The 20,875-nt window shown below is 47.9% G+C and overlaps 1 protein-coding gene and 1 long non-coding RNA gene across 4 annotated transcripts in view; one reads left to right on the top strand and one right to left on the bottom strand.

The window, feature by feature from the left end:
* The window catches only part of Nrap (nebulin related anchoring protein), a 71,323-nt gene that overhangs the window by 40,227 nt on the left and 10,221 nt on the right, over positions 1–20,875 (top strand). For all 3 annotated transcript variants that reach the window (XM_021152163.2, XM_029472326.1, XM_021152165.2), the window contains exons 24-34: positions 654–758; positions 3,851–3,949; positions 5,536–5,640; positions 6,411–6,518; positions 7,052–7,165; positions 8,855–9,052; positions 10,543–10,647; positions 12,935–13,033; positions 14,457–14,561; positions 14,887–14,994; positions 15,697–16,008. In XM_021152163.2, coding sequence (XP_021007822.1) covers positions 654–758; positions 3,851–3,949; positions 5,536–5,640; positions 6,411–6,518; positions 7,052–7,165; positions 8,855–9,052; positions 10,543–10,647; positions 12,935–13,033; positions 14,457–14,561; positions 14,887–14,994; positions 15,697–16,008 — 1,458 coding nt within the window. The remainder of the gene's footprint in view (positions 1–653; positions 759–3,850; positions 3,950–5,535; positions 5,641–6,410; positions 6,519–7,051; positions 7,166–8,854; positions 9,053–10,542; positions 10,648–12,934; positions 13,034–14,456; positions 14,562–14,886; positions 14,995–15,696; positions 16,009–20,875) is intronic.
* Positions 9,254–14,247, bottom strand: LOC110285773. Its single transcript, XR_002377083.2, has 4 exons — positions 13,720–14,247; positions 12,914–13,069; positions 10,319–10,602; positions 9,254–9,570 (listed from the first exon to the last, which is right to left on the bottom strand). It is a non-coding gene; the product is annotated as an uncharacterized LOC110285773 (long non-coding RNA).

Raw genomic sequence — 20,875 nt, 5'->3', positions numbered from 1 at the left:
GAGAGAGAGAGAGAGAGAGAGAGAGAGAGAGAGAAGCAGAGGGGAAAATATCCCTGTATTCTTTCCTGGTATGTCTGTTTCAGGATGCATAGATGACGGACTACCTTTCAAGAAAAGTGTCCATTTAAATAATTTTCATTAAAACTATTCATTCAGTAGCTACTGAAGAAGTGAGGCCCGTTCTCCCAGGCCCCACAGTTCTGGGAGGAAAGAGCTGATGCCCTGACGGTTCATCCAATGGTTCCTACTTGGTTCTGTTCTGAGCCATCATTGTCTTTCCCCCCACATGTCACTTTAAGCAGTGCTGGTACAGCCAACAGTGGGGATGCTCTTGCTCAGAGGGAAGATGTGAGTCCCTAATGAGGGCCCAGGTTGACTCAGCACCTTCTGCATACCTAAGTAATGCTGGGTAGGGCCTAAAGCCAACATCTACCAGTAAACCTCTGATTAAAGGGGAGGGGGTTAATTTGTATATTTGGGGGCCTTACCCACGACTCCTCAGAAACAGGTAAGACAATGGCATTTGATTTGACTCAGCTGGCACCAAGGGTACACCGGGAATGCTATCAGCCCTTTAAATGGCTTCGCAGTGACAGTGGCCTGCCTCTCCCCCTTCCCCCTTCCCCCTTCCCCCTCCCTTTCTCTTTTGTCAGAACCAATACAGGGCAGACATGAAGTGGATGAAAGGCACAGGCTGGGTGGCCACCGGGTCATTACATGTGGAGCAGGCGAAGAAGGCAGGAGAACTCATTAGTGAGGTGAGATTCCCCGACAGTGCGTGTGACGGGCTTGGTTGCATCCGGCATGACGGCATTTCGGTATGGAATTAAAATAATTTCCACTCAAAAGGCAAAGCCACATGAAAGGCCTCCAAACCCAGACCAGGGATGCTAATTAGAGAGAACCCACACACCAAACACACACCAGTAGGGGCCCATCGAGCCCTGGCAAAAGCAAAGTGGGTGACAAGTGATATTATGTATACTAATGACAACCAAACAGGGCTCCGTTGCTCCCCGCCCCTTACCATTTAATGAAGCGGCCCAGGAGAGATGGTGAAGGCTAGGTCTGTGGTGCCCAGGAAGCTCTTCTGCAGCTTCATCACATTTCTCCTCTGTTGCCCCGGTATATGCAGTTTGTGAATATTCACAATGCTGTCCAACACAGGGACCTACCTAGTTCTTTCTTTCTTGTGGGAGGGACATGTCCCTTCTACTGTCTCACCTTGTCAGGGTGCAGCTACCCTAGTGGACCTGAAGGCAGTTCTGCTCAAGAGAACAGCCATTCTCCTGCTCTCTGGGCAGTCTCCCTGAGCAGCAGTTTTAAAGACTGTGGGGTTTCAAGGGTGGGGTTCTGCCTCTGTGCTGTTGATACTTTTGTCAATTCTTTCCGGGAATGGTCAGCAGCATGTCTGGCCTCTAGGTGTCAGAAGCACTCTCTGTCAAGTGGTGGCAGCCTAAAAGGTTGCAGATGTTGGCAGGCAGCAGATGCCCTCTAGGGGACAGAATGGCAGCTGCGCAGAGTGCCTCTGAGAACTGTGGTTTTGAAGTTCAGGCTCATTAGAGGCTCTGCATCACCAAACTCCCAAATCCACCCCCTTCATGCCTATTGAGAAGGCCTGTGTCCAGAAGGCAAGCGGGCATTCCATTGCCTTTAGAGTAGACTGGTCTTTCCAGAACTTTCTGGACAGGGAGGAAGCCCTAAGTTTGCATAGCCCTTGAAGACTTTAGTTTTGGCAGCAAGGCTCCTCAGATGTTGATTCGAAGCACGCTTCTTACTGAATGCATAGTCGGCGTAGAATGGCAGCCCTGTTGGTTTTGTAACGCCCTTGCCCAGAGTTGCAGGATCTGTAGTCCAGTCTCCTCACACGTTAGACGAAATTGCTGACCTTGCCTTGTATGTACTGACGTAATTTTCAGAGACCTTATTCGTCACTTAAGACTCAGAGAACTCTGGGACCTCAGTGGGTCAATGTTGGTCTGTGGGGTTTTTTTGTTTGTTTGTTTGTTTGTTTACTTAGAGAAAGGGCCTCTCAGCAACCTAAACATACAAAACTATGGGAACACGCATCCGCATTCAGGATTAATCGCCCCGACCCCAGCATGGGGCCCTCTCATAAAGAAGACTCGTCGCTCCCTACCTGCTCATTTTCAGTTCAGACTACCAGATGATGTCTTGGCGTGTCTAAGTCTGGCACCGAGGACTTTCGGGGGAATCACTGGCTCTGTGTGTTATAACTTTGTCATCATCCTTTCCTCATTTTGCAGACTTTCTCAAGACATCCTCTGATAGTCATCGCATCTTTGCTTCAGTCCAGTTACCAAACTTTATATTGGGCAGGGTGTATTTTAACAATTTCTCACCAGCGATCTGATGTTCCTAGGTTCTTGTCAAATTGGGCTGATTAACTTTCAGAGAGAACACTAGACATTGTGGAAAGAGCCACACATGACTATGGACACACTCACACACGTATTCATGCAAATACACATGGATCTATAAATTCACAAACACATGCATGCACACGTACACATGCATTTCCATATACACGAGCACTTGTATACATGCATTCACACCTATGCACACATACACGTATGCATTTACTCCCACACATATACATACATTTATACACATGAATACGTGCATTCACACACATATGTACACATATATGTATACATTCATTCACACATGTGTAATTGAATTCACACACGCATACACATGTATACATATGTTCATCCATGTGTACACAAATACATGCATATATGCATTCACATATAAACACAGAAACAGACACACACACACACACACACACACACACATCTGAGGTGTGACACAGAAGTCATTACAACTATTCTGCTTAGCCCCAGGTAGTAAATATTTTTAGCTTTGCTAATTGCATAGTCTCCATCACAGCCCACTGAGAACGTTTATGGAGAGTATGTCCCTGAATGAGCGTGGCTATGTAATAGTAAAGTCTCATTTGCAAAGCACAGGTGGCTGGCTGGGTTTAATTGCACCTAAGACAGCCTAGTACAGTACACACAAACTCAAGCAGACCAGTGAGCAGGTATTTAGAAAATAATATGATTTTGGGGAAAATAAACTTCACGGTACCGTTACGATTATAATATATCAGGCTCTGAAAAAAAATGTGCGTTGATTAAAAGAACATGGAATGAACCTGGCCATGCTATGCAGAGTTCTTCAAAGGGAATCACCTAGACCTTTGCTGGCATTTGCATTTTCTCTTGCCTTTTGTTTTGTTTAGACACGTTCTATGTCTTTCAAATGTTATGAGCGCTCCTTTCAATGGTAACGGGGTCCTTTCCCTTATTGTAATGTCTTTGAGAATTAGCACATATGCTAGATAAAGCATAGACCACAATGTATACACCGTGCGTGTTAAATGCAGGGTTTTGGCTGTGATAATGTCTGCTGGGTCCTTTGGGGGAAGGAAAACAGAAAGCTTCAGTTGATAGATAAACGTAACCAGGAATGCCCTTTCTGGCCAAACTCAGACATAAACACCGGCGACACAGTATTTGAAGCCTCTCGAAAGGACGGCTCTGGAAGTGTATGCGCTACAGCATTTCACTGGTGTAATCTAATTTTGAGATGTTGTCTCTGCACCGGGCAGCAGTACTTTAATGTTAATTGACACCAGGTTATTCTTAAATGGAAACAAATATTAACCTGAAGGTACCTAAGAAATAAAGATGGAGGAAGCCGAATAATAATTATGTTCACAAATTCACTCTAATCTCAAGCAACCTGTGATTTTTTTCCCCCTTTCAAATGGCATGAAAGAGCGGCACAAAATTCACAGCTTTGATCTTTCCCTGCTCAACAGAAGAAGTACCGTCAGCATCCAGATGCTTTGAAGTTTACCAGTATTAAAGACACTCCGGAGATGGTCCAGGCCAGGATTAGTTATACCCAAGCAGTGGATGTAAGTGATAATGTACATTACGACTCCGAGAGTGTGCTCTCTTTCAGCGGCATGATTGAAGCGGAGGGGATCTCAGGTCTGCTCCTTCTGTCGTCCCGAGGATGAAGGGACCCCTCGTCTTTCATGACGCTCCCCTTGGTGGGGTTCCTTCCTCATTAGGATGCAAACGGGGCTGTTCCTGTGCTCCTGTGCCAAGTGGGGCTCTGCATCCCACTGCCTTGGATGCCCTCCCTCCTTGCCTCTGCAGAGCTTGCAGATCTGTGGCCGCCAGGCCCCTTTCCCCCCTCCTCCTTTTGTTCAAAAATGTTGTTTTCAGAGCTAGAACCTGCAATAAGATTGTGGCTAATTGGGATGGGGCTCGGGGCTCTTTGGGCTCCGAGGGCAGGCATTGATGGCGTGTTCTCATTTCCCCACACTTTCATAAATGATTTGAGGCTGACTTGTGGGTGTGAGCCTGACTTTTAAGCCACTTCTTATCGTATTCTGTATTATTACCGGAAACCAAGATTTGACCCTGTGCTCAGTTCACTAGAGATTAAATAGAACATTGAGGTCTTAAAAAAAAAAAAAAAAAACTCCCTTAAGCACAGGCATTAACAGGCTGCAACTACTGTACAAAGTCCACAGATCTGTGCATAAGGCAGACTTGGCTTTGAAATATCTTAAAATATTCAACGTCTGACACAACACACAAACATATTGACAAACCCTGGGATCCAGCCTTCAAAACTCTCTGTACGGCTTTATAAGAAATTCTGGTTGTATCTTTGTCTATAGGCATCCCAAAAGGGCCTGGGTACTCTTCATGCTATGAGATGGTATGGCTCCCAGACTTTTGGACTTTGGAACTGGTTCCTTGTTTTCCCTGCTCATCAGAGTCAAATTGAATTCTGAGCAGCATAGTTGGACAAGGAATTCTTGGGAAGGAAAAACACTTGTTGTGTCCTTATCCTAACCAACTCTAGGGGGCACTGCTGTGATATGTAGAACCCTGGACATGTCCACTAGGCACTGGGATGGAAACACATAATTTTGAAAGTTTCTTAGGTGGCTGTGCCAACTCTGTATGCCATCAAGCAAACTTGTAAGCGGCACGAAGCTCCCTGCGAGTTCTGGGTAAAGAAAACCCGAACTTTCCAGGAGAATATTAGGTCAGGAATCCTAAAGGTGGAGACTGAAGGAAGATATTGGTGGGCTTGTGACACCCCCTGCAGAATGCCATCACCTGTGTGCCTTCTGGGACCCCAGTCCCTATTGCATAGCTTTGAAGTGAATGGTCAAGGGTGAATAGTCAAGGCTAGACCTCATTTTTAACCAGGTGACACCTGTCCCAGAAGAACTTAAGTGTAGCCTTGGTGGTGGGGAAGGTTTCCACCTGTCATGCTGCGAGTGGGAATGTAGATCTGGCAAGAGAGTGACATGAATTTCATTGTGCCATCTATGAGAGATCTGGGTGGAGGCAGGGTGCCTTGATCAGCTCTGGTGACATAGCAGCCGCAGGCCCTCTGACTCTTGGAGTACAACGTGGCTGCTGGCTGCATGGGAACGGCTCTGGGTGTAATGCGAAGGCCCCTCTGTGCCCACAGAGACTGTACAGGGAGCAAGGGGAGAATATGAAGCACCACTACACACAGACTGCAGACTTGCCTGAAGTCCTGCTGGCCAAACTGAACGCCATGAACATCAGCGAGGTGAAACTGCCGAAGGGGATGCTGGGTTAGAGGAGGGAGGGCAGGGCGTCTTCACAGGCATCACCATGCCCTATGCTGGGTCTATGGTGGGATACTGGCTCAGAGACAGGAGGGGATGGTGTGCCTTCATGGGTTTCATGATATTGTGGTCTATGACCACTGGGAACAAGGGGATCCATACTCGTGTTTGCGCTGGGCTCTGTAAACGGTTTAGTGTCCTGTGCAACATGCAAGCTCGCTAGGGTGGAGGAGTCAGGAAGAATATCTCCTTTAGTATCAAGGCTTCCATGGAAGAGAGCTGAAATACAGACCCATCTTACTAACGCTAGGTGCGGCTGGTGGTTGTGCCAAGGACACACTTGGAGATCTCAACTCCCCCCTCTGCAGTTTCTCTAAGAGCCCCTCCACCAGTCATTCCTCATCTTTGGTAGTGGCATTTGGCTCTTCTATTTTGTATAATGAGCTATACAAGCACAGCCTCATGCCTTATGCCTCTGCACTGAGCTTACTGGTCAGCAAGTTCTAGCTGGGTCTGACAGATCTTAAGCCCTTGTTCTGAACCCATCCCCTCTATGGCTTCATGAGCCAAGGGTGGACAAGAGGCAGGAGCTCACTCTAGGATATAACCCATTCTAAGCCACAGTGATTTCTAACCCCAGATAGGGCTGTAGGTGGGAGAGGGAGACCTACTGAACCAGATCCCTGTTGGGGTAGGAGAGGGGGAAGTAGAATGTAGGAGCCTATCAGACCTGGGCCTTTCTCCCTGCCAGACTCGCTATAAGGAATCTTGGAGCCGGCTTCGAGATGGAGGATATAAGCTGAGGCTGGATGCCCTTCCATTCCAGGCAGCAAAGGCGTCCAGCGAAGTTATAAGTGACGTGAGTGTCCAGTTCTGTGGCAACATTTAATCCAAACCTGTCTCAGTTCTTTTGCCTCTAACTCTTGCCTTCTTTTGCCTGTGGATTTCATATCCTCTCCCGTCCCAACCGACTGTGTTAGGGCAATCAGATAATAATCACTGAGAAAGAGTGCGTCTCACACAAAAAATTCCCTAGCCCGGGGCACAAAGCCAAATGCCAGACTGTAAACACAGAACCCGGGCAGATGAAATGCACCCTCCACCAAGAGATTTCATAAAGCCAGCCTGCGAGGAGCCCACTAACGATGCCCGCACCGTCTCTCAGCCTGGGCTGCCCAAGTGCTAAGGCTTCCGCCATTTCAAATCGGAGCCCTTTAGTCATTGGGAGTCTTGCATATGAAAGAATAGACTTTTCCACGACTCCTGCGCGCTCCCTTTTAACTCACCCAGTTACTGTCAAAAGAACAAAACATTTTCGCCCAATACCCACCTCTTCCATTCTGTGTCCCTTGTCCCTGAGCTGTTACTCTCTCCCGCTCTCTCTCCCTTTAGTACAAATACAAAGAAGCATTTGAGAGAATGAAAGGCCAGATGCTCGGCTCCCGGAGCTTGGAAGATGACCTCAGCCTTGCTCATTCAGTGCACGCGACCTCGCTGCAGAGTGATGTAAGTAGGAGAGGCAGGAGCTGAGGAGGGCCCACCCGACGCTGCTCCTGGAACAGCCGGCCCAGGTCGCCCAGCCTCTGGGAAGTGGGTGATCCTGTTGCTTCTGACTTGCTGGGCAGAGATATGAAATCTCCTTCAGGGCCTTAGCTTCTTCCTCTGTAAAATGTGCTTGGATTTGTGGCCCTCCTAGTTCTGTTCTGGACTGGGCGTTCTCTGATTTGGGTCTAGGTGGTCTGTGAGATGTGTTTGGCCTGCAGAGATATTTTATTTTTTGTAGGCCACAGAGTGAATTAACACAAGTGTTCAGAAATGGGACAAGATTTTTATGAAAGTTCTAAAAGGCTTGTTAGATGCAAGACTGGATTCCTGGAGGCGATAGCCAGTTGAAGTTGCTCGATAACAGTTCAGTGTAGTTGGGGTATATACTTGTATGCACACACACACACACACACACACACACACACCCCACTTTATTCTTATGTGTGTGCCTTATTTGTTATCACCCTTTGACAACTAATATGGTCTTGTGGACTCTGGTACACAGGTGTATAAGCAACCTCCTTGCACAGGTGTGAGGGGTAAATGTCAGGGTGAAAGCTGTGCCCAACATGTTACAGGAGTCTAGCTTATATATTATCTCATTTAACTGTCAAAGTTCTCTCTAGGGTCTCCACTGGCTTATTGAAGTCAAGAGTGAATGACTTGCCCAGAATCAGCTAGAAAGAGGAACACATACCCTCTCTCCCTCTTCTTCTCTCTCCATCTCTTCCTCTCCCCTCCCCTTCTCCTTCTCCCTCCCCCCTTGCTTTCTCCTCCACTCCCTCCTTCTCCTTCTCTCCTGTCCCACAACCTCATCTGTTCTCTGCCATCTTCCTCTGCCTCAATCTTCTTCCCTTGCTTTCTGTCTTGGGTCTCTGACCTCTGAGTATGTGGTTAGATGGGAGCTGGCTTTGTTCTGAGGGTGAGGGCCTGATTCATGAGATGAAAATGGGAGGTTTGGGCCACGTGCTTGAGTTGAGTGTCAGAGGGCAGTCGGCAAAAGGGAGAAGTGGTGAGTCTAGCCCTACTTCTGAGGAGGCCCTGGATGAGAACCACCAGCCTTGACACAGCTCCTCCCATGGCTGGTGGGGATGGTGAGCCTAAAATGGGGTTCTTCCTCAGTTTTCAAGGTATATGCTGGGCTCTGGGATGAGTATCTATTCTCAGGACTTACTTCTCAGACAGCCTTCTCCTCCTGCTGGCTCTCAGATTGACTAGGAATCCATCTAATGTTTGAAGAAACTATTTGCCAAGTGCCATGACCTGAGAAGCCCTGAACTTGAGCAGATATTGGGGGGGGGGTGTACATTGAATGGAACTCATGAGCCTTATGGACAATGTAAAACAGGGTGACCTAGGAAACTGATCAAGGGCTCCCTGGTGTTGGCTATGTCTCTTGTTTATATTTCCTCCTACTCAGGGAGTCAATGCCCCTGTACCCAGGCCAGTGACTTCCATGGCCAAGCATTGCAAAGTCTTGAGCCAGACGCAAGAATGCTTGTTAGGTGTGTGTCTGTCTGCAAGGGGGCCACATGGACCCGCATCAGTGTCTCCGGTTGATGGGATGGTTGCATCGTAGTTGCTCTCCCTGATGATCCTGTGCAAACAGTAGCTTTGAAATGATGGCTGCCGGTCTGCCTGCCCCTCTAGGTGAATTATAAGAAAGGCTTTGAACATGCAAAGGCTCACTTCCATCTGCCGCTGGATATGGTGACCTTGGTGCATGCCAAGAAGGCTCAAACCCTGGCCAGCGACCAGGACTACAGACATCCGCTCCCCCAGCACACAGCCTTGGCAGAAGACCTGAGGCTGAGCTGTGCCAAGAAAGCTCACAAGTTACAGAGTGAGGTAAAGTGCCCGGGCCTCTCCCTCAGGACCCTTCTCCTGGCAACTCACAAGCCAGTGACTCGCCAGTTCCTCGTGGCTCTTTGTAGCCTCTTTAGGTCAGCCATCCTAAACTTCTTTATCTAGCCCAAGTGCCCTCACACTATCCCAAAGCACAGTTACAGCGCTCCCGTGAGAGTAGCCGCCACTCCTTGAGAGTCTCTGTTGAATTCAAAGCGTTGTATTTGGAAATTACTTCATTTAATCCCCACAATATCCCTATGCTAATCGTTCTTACTACTCAGAGAAGTTGTAGAGGACACACGGGAGGGAACTCAGTCATCTAAATCGGGTCAGCTGTATGTGAGAGAATGGGGTGAGATGCCACATGGGTTTGTGGGTTTTCAGGATTTGTCCCTGGCCTCAGGTTGGATGGAAAACCTTCTTGCTGTTTCCCAGGGTCCTCCCAGGGTCCTCTTAGTCCTTGTGAGGTATCTTCACTCCTCTGGTGGCATGCCCAGCTCCCTATCCCTATGCCTGTTCTGCAAAGCAAGGAGGCAGAGAGGAGTTAGGTAATCTTACATTCCCGAGGAAACGAGGTGTGTTTCCTCTCAAGACAGCAGCATCCCTGGTACCCACCTTCCTCCCCAGCCTGCTAGGTTTGCCCGATCCAGAAATGTGCAGGCAACAAGCGACATGGAGGACAGTGAGACCAGCGGTTCCGCAGGGTGGGCAAGTGCAGTGGTTGGAGCTCAGATCCGGGATCTGTCACCCTTGGAACACCGTGCCTATGCACAGCATTTCCTGAATGGCTGTGCTAACTACCAGGAACCCGAGCATGGCTGTAGGGATGAAGGAGCTGCCGGGCTCACTGTAGGCCGTTTGTCACTTATGCAGAGCCCTGGAGACCGTCCTGTCTGGTGCTGCAGTACTAGTCAGAGGGTAGCACACCCGGTGCTTTGCTGGCTGAGGGGAGTAAACATGGGGACTCTTTAACTGTCACTCCAAATCACTCAGGGTTAGGGTTAAAAACACACTTACCCACAGAGGTGCAGACCCAAACGAGTCTTTGCCAACTTATTTTGGATTCATTCATTAATTCTTCCTTTACCCATGATTAATTAATACCACCCACTGCTGCTGGCTTTTGTTTGAAAGCCTGGTTAAACCATTTTTGTACGTTTGCCCCGAGACACCTGACTTTCTAGCCACAATCCTCTCCAGCATTTAGGTTTTGATAGCTCACATTAAAACAAAACTCCATCCGGTACCCCTGTCACAGCTACTCACCGAGAAGTGACAGCCGAGTGACTTCCTTCTGACCCACATTTTCCCCTGGTAAGCCTTTGCAGAGAAGCAGGAGCCGCGTTGTTGAATGGTGCCACATCTGTACAGACAGACCCAGACAGCCTGGGGTCCTAGCCATGCGCTCCTAGATGGTGTCCAGAGACCCTGGCTTCTCTTGCTTCTCTGTGCAGAGTTTGGATCTTCTGATGTTTATATATGCCTCGTAGAATCTGTACCGCTCGGACTTGAACTTCATGCGTGGTGTTCCCTGTGTTGTTCCTGGGACGCTGGAGATTGAAGGAAGAAAGAAAGCCTCTGAGCTCATCAGCGAGGTACCACGGGACTCCAGAGGGTGATGGCGTTATGGGATGTCCACGGCAGACATCCCAGTGGACCTGTGTCCCAGTGCTCAGGCAGCTGGAGGTTGAGCTGTTACCTCTTGTCCTGAGTATTTGTTCTTACTGAAGTTTTTATTCATACTGGACTCCACCTAAGAAAGCTTGGTGGGGACGGGGGAGATGGCTCAGGAGATAAGGTTAAATGAATGATGTGAGGACCCCAGCACCCACTTACATAGTCAGGCACCGTGGTGTTCATCTGTAATCCCCGTTCTGGTTAAATGGAGGCAGGAGGATTCCTGCAGCTTACTGGCCAATGAGTCAACCTGAAGCAGTGAGTCCCAAGTTCAGTGAGAAACCCTCTCTAGAGTAAAGTGGGCAGTGGTAGAGGAAGATACTCAACATTGAGTTCTGGCATTCATACATACACATATACACATATACACATGCACACACACTATACATACATACATACATGTATATGCATACACACATTGTACACACACATGAATGCACATGTACATGCATATACATTGTACACACTGTATACATACCCATACTGTGCACACACATGCACTCACATGCAAGCACAATGCACATACATAAAAACATACTGCACACACACACATGTGCATACACATTGTACACATACATGCATATTCATGCATACACACATTGTACACACATGCATGCACATGCACACACATTGTACACACATGCATACATACATACACATTGTACACACATGCATGTACACTGCAATACATACACACTGCACACGCATGCACACACATGCACATGCATACACATTGTACACACTGTACACAAATATGCATGCATGTGAAAACACATACTGTAAACACACCCATGCACATGCATATATACAGTATATACATACAGACACACATACTGCACATGTATTTTACATACACATGCATGCACATGCATGCATACATACACTCTGCACACACATATGCATACACACACAAACACACATACAAGAATATCAAGTTGCTGACTCATGAGCCCATTAAGATGCACTTTTCCTAGGTCCTTTGAAGGGCAGCCCTGTGGTACAGTGGGAAGTAGGAAGGCTTTGAAAACCACAAATAAGGCATTGAAATTCTCAGTCGGCTCTCATCTGCTTTGTGACCTCAGCCTAGTTACCTGCCCTTTCTGATCCCCAGCTTCTAAATTAGTCACATGGGCTTATACAGAGCACCTCTGTCCGGCTTTTGTAAGGATCGGCACTGACTTAAGCCCTGTGTTTCTCTGACAGCTCTGTGTGAGATGGTAACTATGTGTGTGCTGGTTAGTTGGTTAAAAAAAAAAAAGTAAATAGACTCGGGAGCCTTACTCGCCCCGTGATGCTTATGGTGGACTGAAGGACCAGGATGGTGTTGGGAATAGAGGGGTAGATGTTTAGCTCCAGCCTGCAAGCTAAGATGGGTGGACTTTGCCCTGTGGGAGCTCAGGAGCCCTGGGCTCTGCATTTCCAGCACAGCCTCTGCATCAAAGCTCTCCATGCCCCATGTTCTTCAGAGCCCCATGTGGATCTTCAAACCCATAAAGCCAATGGCTTTCTGAGTCCTGATGCAGGCACGTGTAGTGTGTGTGTGTTGGTGTGTACATTTGTGTGGCTGTGTACGTGGGGCCTAGACTTTGTTCCTTAGGAGCGATCCTTGAGACAGGCTTCTTTCCATGACCTAAAACTCAGTATGTATTCTAGGCAGGCTGGCCAGTGAGCACCAGGGATCTGCCTGTCTGCCTCTCCAGTCCTGGGATTACAAATGTGTCACAGCCCATGAGTATGGTTTTGAAAAACTACACAGTGTTTCCTGTGTCCTCCATGAAGTTGTATCCACTGTAAGTGTAGCTGGTCCAGTTTGCCTGCAGAGGGAGATGGCCTGCTGGATTCTAGAGGGATGGGCTGGCAGCCTGGGCAGAAGGAGGCTTAAGTGGGCGTGGTGGCACACACTTCCAATTCCAATGTGTAGAAACGCAGAAGCAGGAGGATCCTGGGGTCTCTGGCTACCAGGCTATCTAGGCAGCAAGTTCAAGGTCAAAAAGAAGATACAACACCCCAAATTATCCTCTGGCATCTACATGCATGTACACATAGGGGCACACACATGTGCATGCACATGCACAGGCGTGTATGTGCTCTCGCATGCATACACACACACACACAGACACAGACACACACACTAATTAGGACTTACAGCACTGTTTCCTCTCTTACCATATCTCTCACCCTTACCTTATCTCTTTCCTTTCGCAGAGCAAATACCGCCAGCATCCTGGGTCATTCAAGTACACGGCTGTGACAGATACTCCCAACCTCCTCCATGCCAAGTACAGCAACCAGATCACCAATGAGGTGAAACTCCAATGGCTGTTCAAGGATGGCTAGATTCTAAAAGAAAAGAGAAGATGTGTGAATTTGTGTAACCTGGGGACAGGAAAGTCATTTGTATTTATGGAGGATTTGTAAAGAAAAAAAAAAAAACATTTTTGTACAGAGCCTGAATGTCTTTCCAGGGACAGGAGGGCCAGTTGGGCATCTGCTTTAGACTTTAGTCTGGTTCCTCTAGACCAGGGGTGGGTTGGAATCAGCCTCAGGCCACACCCTACAGTGGCTGGACCCAAAGAGTTGTGGACAAGGCCCTCAACTGACTTGTTTGTACATAGTCAGAAAAGCTGGCCTGTGGCTCTATTCTAGGCAGATGGTGACTAACCAATATAACGTTCATTTGTGGAAGACATGTGGTTATCCGAAGGCAGGTCTTGCATGGCGTCTGTCTGGAAGTTTTCACCTTAACCTCAGTCACTATCTCCTAGAACTATTCTCCACAACATTTGCTACTCCCAATAAGAAAGAAAAGGAGGAGAAGGGGGTCTCCTCTGCCAAAATTATTTTTTCCCACCCTCCCAGCTCTTCTCCTTGCCGGGATTCTCCTGTCAGCCGAGCAGACACATATTATTGGATCATTTTCGTTCTTCAGATTCTCCCAACTGTAGCTTTCACAAGTTATGTGGAGGACACTGGCCAATTTTCCCACTCACCTCCATATTCAGCCCAAGCCTTCAGAAGCTGGAAGTGGCAGCTGAAGATAAGGACCCAAAAGAGACAGAGTTTAGCATCTTGCGCAGAGATGCCATCAGTTTAAAACTCTTCCTTGGCCCTCCCTGCCTCTTTCTAAGCCGAGTGCTCTGGAGAGGCTGTTTTACAATGGCCTCTAACCCGACAGAAGCTGGCAAGCACTGACGCATTTCTGCTCACAGGGACTGGCCCTCCAGGGCGGCTCTGGCTCAGCTTGCCCTCAGAAGACGTCAGGGAAGGGTGCAGAACAGGCTACCTCTCTCCACCAGCAGGGCTTCCATTATGTGTCCCAGGCCTTAGGGTCACCCTGTGCTGTATCAGGGGAATGAGTTTCAGGACACTTGCCCCTTGTTTCAGTTCCATACACGGTCCTTCTATTTCAGTCACCGTGACTCAGACAGCCTGACTGTACTGAAAGAAATGTCCATCAACTCAGGCTGAAGCCGTGCCCGGGGAAGCCTCCCCAGCTGCAAGCATGGACCCACACACCACTTTCTTCTCGCTATTTACTTATTGATGATTAATTAACTAGTCAATTAATTTTTAATTTGTGTGTAGTGTCTCACTATTTGTTTGCTCATCTGTTTGTTTATTATTATTAATTAATCAGTTAATTATTTTGTAATTTGTGCGGAGCACCTCACTATCTATTCGTTTGTTTGCTCGTCTGTTTATTTACTTATTTTTCCTTTGGGTTCAGCGTCTCTATAAAGCAGCTGGCGAGGACGTGCGACACCAATACACGATGACCCTTGGTCTGCCTGAGTTCATCCGAGCCAAAACCAACGCAGCCAACCTGAGCGAGGTCAGCCTTTCTCCCTGCCAAAGTCCAAGCATGGACTGAAGTCCAAGCATGGTAGCCTGAAGCTACCTGTAATGTGTGCTCTGAGCGATCCAACAGCCGTTTCCCCACACTGTGCCGAAGTTTTTAAAAAGCATCCACATGCGTGTTATATATGCATATATGCTCAGAGCCTACATGTGCTAATGGGAGTTTGCTCTGTGAAGCTGAAGGCGTTTGCTGCTCACCAATGGATTCTAGGACACCTTGCCACAATGATAGGGCATGTACCCTTTGCTAATCGATTCATGTGTGTTCTTGAAAAGATATACCTGTGTTCCCACTTTAGGCAAAATACAAGGAGGCTTGGCATAATCTTCGCGCTCAAGGCTACAAGCTGACGATAGACGCTCTCCCCTTCCAGGCTGCTCGGGCCTCTGGAGACATAGCCAGTGACGTGAGTGGAATCCCCTGACCTCCATCTTGCCTTGTCTCTGTTAACTTCATGTAAAAACAATGTGTGAGGCGGATTTTTCCTGAATTAAAGGAAATCTATAGCCGTGTGAGACAAGGTGCCACCTGCAGAATATATTAGTTCTGAATGAGGTCCTTCCAAAAAAAGAGGGAGGGTTGATCACAGGCTATGTGCAACGGTCTCTAGCAGAAGAAGCTGGCCACTCGGGTCTAACTGCAAGTGGCGGGCAGCGCTCACCTGAGAGTCGCCTGTTTGCAGCATCCAGAACAAGGAGGAGATAAGAGATGGCGGTTGCCTCTCCTTGGCTCTCTGTCACTTCCCCCCACAACCCACAGCTGTGTTTCATACGCCCACGCTTTGGGACATGACGGTGACTTTCTCTTTCCCTGCAAACAAATCACAGAGAATGTGGACTTCAAATGGGCAGATCCTGTTGTGAGATCTAATGTTTCTCCAAATGAAATACAAGATTCTTTCCTACCCTATTTGATAGAATCCTTGTGGGCCACAGGACACATAAGGGGAGCAGGGAGCATCCCAAAGTTCTGAGAATCTGATTTTAATGAGATAGGAAGGGAGGTATAATGTTTTCATCCTTCAGCCCCGAGGGCACACGCTGACTCCATGCTGCTGTGAGGTAGGCATGCGTGCACTGGCGCCTGATCAGCCGGCCGGCCCTTCCAGTTTCTCTACAGGCACGAGTTCGTGAAGGAGCGTGGACAGCTCATTGGGGTGCGGAATGTGAGTGACGACCCGCGGCTACGGCACTGCCTACGGATGGGCCAGCTGCAGAGTGAGAATCAGTACAGGAAGGAGGCGGCCAGCAGCCAAGCTCAGTGCCACCTGCCCATGGATATGGTGTACCTGGTCCACGCCAGGAAGGCCCAGGCCCTGGCCAGTGACCACGACTACCGGACACAGTGCCACGAGTTCACCGCCCTGCCTGAGGATCTGAAGATGGCCTGGGCCAAGAAAGCACACGCCCTGCAGAGTGAGGTAGGCGCTACTGTGTCCCATCTTCTTTCCAACACACCAAGGTTCTTCTTTGAGCTTTGATCCTTCTACATTGCAGACTTGGCCTATGTCCTCCAGGCTGGGGCTATTTAGTCAACAGATATTTATTGAGCACCTACTATAAGCATTCTGCTGGCTTGTCTTGTCTTCTGCCTCTCTTTAGAGTCTTGCTCTCACCTGCGTTCCTGCTGTGAGTTTCTTACCTTCCTCCCTTCTCACCGCCCCCTCTCTCTCCTCCTCCTCCTCTCTTTCCCTCTCATCACTTCAACTCCTCTCTCCTTCTGGGACAATGCTTCTGTCTGACATCGAACATACTACAACTGGTCCTGCTGGTGGTTTGGCCTTGATACCTACTGCTCTATCTGCACAGATTCCTCTATCCCCTTCCCTCGTCTCCTTTAGGCCTTGTTGTTCAGATGTCAGGTCATTTCAGTGAGAACTACATGAAGGAGATGTCAGTCATGTCCCATGCATGTGCAAGCCCTGTGGAGGAAGACGGATCATGATTGATATGGTGGATATCTTATATCTCAGATGGAGATACATGCTAGGGAGGTGAACGGAACATAGAAGTGGTGTGTGTGTGTGTGTGTGTGTGTGTGTGTGTGTGTGTGCCTGTGCACAGGTGCACATGTTCATGCAGATATGCACATTTTTGAGGCAGGGCCTCTCTGTGTAGCCCAGGATGGCCTCACAAGTGAGGTGCTTCCGCCTCAGCCTCTGAAGTGCTGTGATTACAGGTGGTGCCAGCCTGTATCACCACCCAGCTAATGTCCCATTTACAGTGGGGCATCCGTGTAGTGCTCACTGAAACATCATGACATCTGAACAAAAAGGCCTACAGGAGACAAGGGAAGGGGATAGAGGAATCTGTGCAGATAGAACAGTAAGTTTCAAGGCCAAACCATCAGCAGGACCAGTTGTAATATGTTTGATGTCAGACACAAGCCAGCAGTGGGGACAGCTCAGTGGACAAGCACTTGACAAGCAAGTGTGGGGACCAGAGGCTGGATCCCCAGAACCCACATAAAAGCCACATGAGAATGACAGCCACCTGTCATTCCAGCACTAGGAAAGCTGAGATGGGACAAGCTGGAGAGCTCGGCTCCCCAGAAACCAGCAAACTTCAGGTTCAGTGAGAGACCCTACCTCAATAAAGAAAGCAGAGAATGACTGCAGAATATGGCCGATGCTAGCTCCTGGCTTAAATACACACATACAACACGCACATACAAATTGTGCACCCCCTATAAACACACTCATGTCCTCATACATGTGAACATGACATACATACCATGGATACCACATACTCATGAAAGTGGGTAAACCAAGTGAAGTTTCATGGATAGGCAGAGAGCACAGGGTGGGCTGAGGATCTAAAGAGAATTTGACTGTGGCTCACATTGACTGCTATCCTTTGCTTATAGCTGCCAGGGAGGCTTGGTAAGGTGGGCTCAGATCCCACCTTCTGAACTCTGACTCTCTTAAAAACAGTAGCCACAGGAATAGGCCCCAAGGCTCCCAGAGGACAGATCTTTCCCTAATCAAGAGCAGGGGCAGGAAAGGGGAGAGAGGCTGCAGCCGTGCTCCGTGTACCTGGAAGAAGTCTGCACTTATATTCTGAGGTGTACATTCCCTTCTTCCATACCAGCCGTGTGAGCTTGCACAGGTCCCTCATCCTGGCCCAGTCTTCAACATGGTGGTGATAGTTCAGTGATCAGGTGCTGTGCTTGTATAGAACACACAGAGTGGAGCATAGCGCCACTATAGATCCTATGCCAATCTTAAGCAAAATGTACTCCCACTTTAGACTGTAAGCTACGGGCAGTTGGCCCTTGTCATGTCTTCCTACCATTGGAAGATCTTGGGCCCAACAGTGGAAGTGTGTTCAGAGCACCTCAAGGCACTTAGAGCACGCGTGTCTCAAGTAACAAAGTGCCTCCAAGAAGTCCTTGAGGGTAGGAGGAGCAAAAGTAACTCAGGCTTAGAATCTGGTTTGTGGCTGAGAGCTAGTCTATGTGAAGGACTTAGCCTGAAGCCTGGTCCACAAAGTCCTAGAAGAAACAGGCTGCTTTCGTAAGTTCCCTCATCAGACCTCAGTTCTGCTGCCCCCAGGGCAGTGCCTGCTCTTGGTTCAAGGCAATAAGCAGGCTATCATGGACACAGAAATGGCTAGGGACTGTTAGAATGATAATCTTATTGATGAACGATTCACCATAAGTCATTGCTGAGCCAACAGGTGGATGCTCACCCAGCTCTGCCCTTGGGTGGCTAGGTGAACCTGGGTAGTCATTATATTTCCTGGACTCTATCCCAGAATCCGAAAAAGAGCAAAGTTTGATCTGGTCCATGATCTCAGACTTTTTGAGATCACAGGAAATTTTCTTTTAACCAAAGGATCAACATAATGCCAAGTTTATTTTATCAAGGGAAAAAAACCCCTAAATACAAAATCCAAGGGTATGATTTATGTTATGATACTTTTGAAAAGAAAGAAAAAAAATTTAACATTTGAAAGTATCGAGACCATAGTCTCAAAGGAGAAATGGTAGGTGGCAACTGAATATTTACATTTTAAAAACCGAGTCTGTTACAATTCTGAGGGTTAAGAAACGACCACTTGGTGTTCTCATACTGTTATTAGCCTACGATTGGTTGGATGTTAAGAAGTCCGAACTCCCAGCTGTGATGAACAGTGATAGTGTTCCTGGTGTTAACTTTATTATAGTCATCATCCTATCCATCTTTCATATCTATCTATCTATCTATCTATCTATCTATCTATCTATCTATCTATCTATCTATCAATGTATATTATATACATATATTTATATATTACACATACATGCCTACATTCATACATGCATTCATACATACATACACACATACATACATACATACACACACACTGTGTGAGTATAGTGCCTGCAGAGACCAGAAGGGGGCACCCTATCTCCCGGAATTGGTGTTATGGGCAGTTGTGAGTTGGCTAGTGTGGGTTCTGGCACAAAGGAGCAGTCCTTTGTAGGAGCAGCAAGTTCTCTTAACCTCCAAGCCCACCACAAGAGTTTGTTAGTTGAGCCACTTCTGTGTATCCCTGCCCTGGCCAGGAAGAAAGCATTAGGTTGTACCAGAAGGTCTAAGACATGTTCCCGACTTGGGCTAAACTTTACAAGGCCATGACTGCTGACATCATGTCCAAGTTCTGTTTTCCATCAAGGGTCACGACCTGTTCGCTCTGGCCTGGGGGCATCCCTTATGAACACTTGGCAGAGCCTTCTATGGCTTCTTTGGTCCGTTATGAGTCTGCTGTTTCCCTGCTCCTGCAAAATCTCATACCAGGGCTGTAGGAAGTCTTGAAACATACATGCCCCACCCTTTCCCAGTGCGGTAACCTTGAGTTGACTCTTGAAATACTCCAAGCTTCAGTTCCTCCATGAGAAATAGCTAAGCTAATAGCTAAGCTAAGCTAAGAATAGCTAAAACATAGAACCCCTATAACTTCCTGGGCCAAGCATTAGTGTAAAGACTTTGTAATCTCATTTAATATTAAGGAACAAGTGTCGCTCTTATTTTTGCAGGTGCAGATATGATACTGTCTTCACCTAAATCATCTGCCTTGGGTCACAAGCTGGCAGGGAAATGGTTTTCCCAAGGCCCTATAGCTAGAAAGAGATGGAGCAGGGCTTTCGGCTCTGGTCGCCTGATTCCTGGTTCAGACTCTATGGCTTCCATAGTGAGCTATCTTATGTCCCAGGTACTCTAGTCTGTATTCCTGATGGCTTCCAGTATGCCTTAGTGGCAGCCCATGGCTCTTAGTATCAGAAACAGCATCCGTTCACTAAAATTGTTTTGTGGGCAAGGACAAGAACCCTTCCTTTGCAAGGCAGAACGGGCATGTATTGAGATAGAGTCTGCACAAACACTACCTAGGTATAAGAATGCCATTTTTGTATTCACATGACAAACACACAATTTCTTCCCGGTACCTCCTGGGAACAATTGCTTGCATGGTACCCACTCGTTACCACTCAGGAAATGAATGTTGTGCTTACAGAATGTGCAAGAGATTGTTCCAAGATGGGGGTGTTGGGAAAGCTTCATCCATGATCACTTGAGTAGGCCTCCAGGCCTTAGTATATATAAGGGAAAAGAGAATCTGCCATTTGGGTAAGTCAGGTGAGGTTGGGCAGTCTGAGAAGGTCTATTGCTTCCTTAGAATAATTCTCTGAAACCTTCTTTGGATAGCTGAGTTCTCAGCTCCCCTCCTTTCTCCCTTCTTTCATCGTGAAGTCTGGGGCGGGTGTGTTGTTTTTAGGTTCTGTGTGAATAGCGAAAGCTGGGCTGGGGGGCTGAGATATCAATGGCTGATCTGTTTATAGGAGTCAAGGCACAGTCAGCTCTTTGGGGACCCCGCATCTTGCTTTCTGTCTTACCTGTAATCGTACTGTTCAGCTGAGCAAGAGGCGAGTTGAAAGGGTACTCCGCACTTCATCTTGCTCATGAAAGGAGCAGACACTGGCTGTGAAGAGGCCCTGTAGGATTATGCTCTCCAACTTAGAAATTTATCCAATTTTCTCTGTTCTTTATCAGAGTCGAAGGCAAAAGCATTGCCGCGGTAGACTGAAAAGACACGGTATGAAAAGCAATCTTACTGACGTGGGGTTTTGAAACCCTGCTCCTGGGCCTGAGTGATGCCCTCCCCTTCGCCGGTCGGAGAACAGTGTGGGATTGACACAGGGGCATTAACCAGCAGACAGTAGATCAGAAACAGACCCTCTTTGAGGCCGGCTGTGAGGAGCGCTGTGGATCCTGAAATGAAAGGGAACTAAAGGGGCCGAGAGGCTGA

This window comes from Mus caroli, chromosome 19 (genome assembly GCF_900094665.2).
Source record: "Mus caroli chromosome 19, CAROLI_EIJ_v1.1, whole genome shotgun sequence".
NCBI classification, from domain to species: domain Eukaryota; kingdom Metazoa; phylum Chordata; class Mammalia; order Rodentia; family Muridae; genus Mus; species Mus caroli.
The sequence above is the reverse complement of the archived record's forward strand: the minus strand, read 5'-3'. Positions and strand labels throughout refer to the sequence as shown.